The sequence below is a fragment of the Nothoprocta perdicaria genome, unplaced genomic scaffold (assembly GCF_003342845.1).
Source record: "Nothoprocta perdicaria isolate Ctin4 unplaced genomic scaffold, notPer1 scaffold_445, whole genome shotgun sequence".
Classification (NCBI taxonomy): Eukaryota; Metazoa; Chordata; class Aves; order Tinamiformes; family Tinamidae; genus Nothoprocta; species Nothoprocta perdicaria.
The window spans coordinates 38809-42811 of NW_020455694.1; the positions used below are offsets into that span (position 1 = coordinate 38809).

Consider the following 4003-nt stretch of genomic DNA (forward strand, 5'->3'; position numbering starts at 1 on the left):
GCGGGGCTGCTCGGCCTCGCGCCTGCCTCCTGGTACGCGCACGAGCTGCGGGCGCTGCCGGCGCCGGGCGGCAGCGCGCTGGCTGCCGGCTACAGCCTCGTGCTCAGCGCCCTGGGCAGCTGCCTGCAGATCCTGGGCGGGCTGGCGCTGGCACTCAGCCTGCACCGCTGCTGCCCGCAGCCGGGGGCCCGCAAGGCGCCGCCGAGCCCCGCGTCCCTCCCCGGGAGGCAGGGCTCCCCAAGGACCTACCACAACCCGGCCGACGTGCTGCAGGATGAGCGGCCGTGGAGGAGCAGCCTGCCCTGCGACTCCGACCTGTAGCGGCGGGCGCTGCTTGTCCGCCCAACACGCACAGGCTCCCGTGTTCCCCGGCCGCTGCGATTGCTACGGGCACCTCCTCGGACTGGACAGGGCCCCCCCGGCCCCATCTCGGACACGTGCAGCCTCCCTGCGGGCGCGCCRTGCTCCCGGATCCATGACTGCACCGCTCGGCGCCGGGGCTGCGCGCGTATCGAAATAAATGAGGAGGAACAGGTTCGTGCTGCGGCGGCGGGAGGCGGTCACGGGCTTCCCGCCCGTGGATCGGTGTGGTGGGCATGGACAATGGATCCCCCTGCGCTTCCCAGGAGGGGAAGGTCTGCAAGGGGACGGCGGCTGCTGGAGCGCTGTCCTCAAGGGCTCTTCCCTGCGCGGTCGGGCACCGTCAGCCCGGGAGGTTTCTCCTTCCTCCAGCACAGAGGTTTCAGGGAGTGCAAAGGCAGAGAAAAACAACCCGCACTTCCCGCTGCGAGGCAGTAAAACTGGTCTCGCGGGTTCCCAAGGGACACTTGGAGAGCAGAGCGGGCTATAAAACCGCTGTGGAACGGCACAAACACGGGCTTTTCCCAGGGCGCGCCTTGCTTTTCCCTCTGTCGGCTTTTCCTGGGGGGACACCTGGCAGCTGGGGACACCAGGGCCCCCAGTGCTCCAGGAGCTCCAGGGCTGGCAGACCTCTCAACACGGCCTTCCCCGGGGAACCAGAGCAGGAGTGTGTCCGGCTCCTAGGAGATGTGGCTGATAAAAGGAAGCGTCTTGGTTGGGTCTGACGGCCAGAGCTAGGACAGATCCAACTGCTGACTAGGAGGACGCTGCTCTGACCGACAGTAGGATCTSTCCTAGCTCTGGGATCAGTCCTGACCCAGAGGCAAGGGCAAGCTKGGCAAACGGACTCCCACCCACCAAAGAAGCTCATGTGGCAGATCATGATGTCCTTCACTGGCTTCCCACTCTGTGGGAGCTGCTGGGCTGGATTTCAGGCCTTAGCAGAGCCCAGAGCACCCTATTCAGCAAGCTAGGCCTGGGTGGGGTCCCTCCCTGTGGAGGGACCGTTAACAGAGATGCCTTGTGTGTGGTAAGGGGATGGGATGGCACATTCCCTGCAGCATGGCACCAGATTGGGGCTGCTCCGAGAAGGTGCTGGGGCTGGAGACCTCCTAAAACTGTTTTGCTCTGGCCTGCGAGTTTCGCGGAGCTTGGAGGGGTGGGAAGAGCAAGCCAACGCGTAAGCCCTGTCCTCCCCAGGCTGGACGCACAACACCACGGCACCAGAGATGCTGCACAACGTTCCTTTATGGGAATACCGGTCTCAGGAGCGAGATGGTCCCTTCCCCAGCGGTGCTGGCAGCTCCTGCAGGGACCACAGAGAGGTGCGTGAGGGACGGGTCTGAGCTGGCCTCCCTCGGCCCCACTCCGCACCTGTTCCCGCACCGGGACCTTCCCTGGGAGCTGCTCACCTCCTTCCCATCATAAGCTTCGTTCACAAAGGTGTCGCCCTTGGGGGGAAGCTCTTCCTCCTCCTCATCTTCCTCCTCGGGGTCGCTCTCGCGGTGGTACAGAGTCAGCACTCGGGTGGAGGCAGTGCTGGAGGTCCTGGGGAGAAGCAGGTACCCTGAGGGTGACGTGGGGAGATGGGGCAGCCCCCCGGGGCCCCCATCCCTCTGCATCCCCCAGCCGGGACAGCCCCCGAGCTCACCTCCTGCGGCTGTCCCTCCTCCGCATGTAGGCCAGGGCGCCCACGGAGGCGGCGCTCACCAGCAGCAGCACGGCCACCCCCAGGGCGATGGGGCCGGCCACGGGCTGCACCTCGGCCTCCTCGCAGGAGTCGCCGCGGTAGCCCAGGGCGCAGTGGCACGTCACGCGCCCGGCCTCGATGGCGCACTCGCCGCGCAGGTTGCACATCTCGCTGCTGCACGGCACGGCGCCCAGCACCTCCTCGGTGCTCGCCGGTGCCGGGAAGGGCTCCTGGGCGCTCGGCGCTGCCGGTGGGCTGGGAGCAGGCGGGTGAGGGCTGGGTGCAGCCGGGGGTAGCGCTGGCTTCTCCTTCCCTTCCACGCGGGGCATCCCTGGAGGTGGTGCCGCTGTGGGAAGCTGCCTCTCCACCGCTGCAGAGGGGCCTGCAGGGATGCAGACAGCTCAGTGGAGCCCCACGGTGGGCTCCTCTTCCCGACCTGGGCCAGAATGGTCAAGCTTCTGCAATGGTGGCTTCCCATGGCCAGCATCCATGAGCTTCCTAGTTGGTGGCTTTCCATCCCAACTTGGGCCAGCCTGGAGATAAGCCTCAAACATGTTGGGTTCCCTTCCCAAGCTGGACCATCCTCTTCAATGGTGGGTTCCCCTTCCCAATCTGGGCCAGATTGGACAAGTTTCTGAGATGGTGGRTTTCCGTTCTCAATATAGGCCAGATTGGACAAGTGTCTGGGATGGTAAGTTCGCCTTCCCAATATAGGACAGATTGGAAAAGTTTCTGGGATGGTGGGTTCTCATTCCTAACCTGGGCCAGGCTGAGCGAGCCTACTTCATGGTAGGCTGCCCTTCCCATCCTGAGCCAATCTCCTGCATGGTGGGCTCCCCTTCCCAACCTGAGCCAATCTCCTGCATGGTGGGCTCTCCTTTGCAACCTGGGCCAATCTCCTGCATGGTGGGCTCCCCCTCCCTACCTGAGACAATCTCCTGGACGATGGGCTCTCCTTCCCAACCCGGATTAGCCTCCTTAGTGGTGGGCCTCCCCTCCCAAGCCGTGCCAGCGTCGCTGTGCTCCCCTGCAGCCCCGCACGCACCCAGCACGGGCAGACACTCACAGCCCAGCTCGTCGGAGCCGTCGGCGCAGTCGGGGTGCCCGTCACAGGCCTGCTCCGCGGACACGCATCCCCGCTGGTCGCGGCAGGGCCGCAGCGGGGCCGGGCACGGCGGCGCCGCCGCCACGCACTCGGTGCCGCGCACCAGGCGGTAGCCGTGCGAGCAGCGGCACTGCCGCCCCGCCGCGTTGGGCAGGCACAGCTGCGCGCAGCCCCCGTTGCTCTCCGCGCAGCCGTGGGTGCCTGCGGGGACAGCGCGAGTTGGTGGGGTCTCTGCGGGGACGGGCTCGCGGTGCCCGGTGTGGGCCGTGCCGCGGCAGCCGCAGACCCACCTCCCTGCGAGAAGGGGCTGTATATCCTCACATCCAGCAGCTCCTGCTCCACCGGGAACCACCAGCTCTCGGCCCGCTCCAGCYGGCTGTGCCAGACCTTGGTGGAGCCTGGGGACACGCGAGGGCCGCCACGTCCCCACCTCCTCCCGGGGGACGCGGCGGTCCCCGTGGGGCGGCCGGGGGCAGCAGGGAGGGCAGCGCCCAAGCTTCGGGCTCACCGTTGGTGTGCGCCGTGGTCCAGAGCAGGAAGCCCTCCCCGATGGCGAAGAGCGCGAGGCCGTGCAGCCCTTCGCGCACCACGCGGAAGCGGGAGCCGTCCAGCTCCACGCTGTGGATCACGCCCCTCTCTGCGGGCGGGAGGTGTTAGGGGGCCGCCCCACRGACACCCCTGGCGGGGGGTTCTCGAGGGCGCCGTGCTCACCCCGCTCGGCCCAGAAGAGGCGGGTGCCGGCGCCGGCGAAGGCGAGGCCCACGGGCGCGCGCGCCCTCCTCCACAGGGCCCTGCGGCCGGCGCCGTCCATGGCGGCGCACTCGAGCGCGGCGCGCCCGCCCGATGCC

General features: G+C 67.8%; 1 protein-coding gene and 2 long non-coding RNA genes across 3 annotated transcripts in view; 1 reads left to right on the plus strand and 2 right to left on the minus strand.

Annotated features, from left to right (window-relative positions):
- Nucleotides 1-321, plus strand: part of CLDN23 (claudin 23) — an 8299-nt gene extending 7978 nt beyond the window's left edge. Inside the window, exon 4 of the mRNA XM_026046473.1 lies at nt 4-321. Within this exon, the coding sequence (XP_025902258.1) occupies nt 4-321 (318 nt within the window). The remainder of the gene's footprint in view (nt 1-3) is intronic.
- A 1325-nt stretch (nt 322-1646) lies between these two features.
- Nucleotides 1647-2095, minus strand: LOC112953432. Its single transcript, XR_003250573.1, has 3 exons — nt 2012-2095; nt 1773-1908; nt 1647-1666 (listed from the first exon to the last, which is right to left on the minus strand). It is a non-coding gene; the product is annotated as an uncharacterized LOC112953432 (long non-coding RNA).
- Nucleotides 2096-3292: 1197 nt separating this feature from the next.
- LOC112953431 lies at nt 3293-3896 on the minus strand. Its single transcript, XR_003250572.1, has 4 exons — nt 3867-3896; nt 3664-3792; nt 3446-3553; nt 3293-3356 (listed from the first exon to the last, which is right to left on the minus strand). It is a non-coding gene; the product is annotated as an uncharacterized LOC112953431 (long non-coding RNA).
- Nucleotides 3897-4003: the final 107 nt, after the last annotated feature.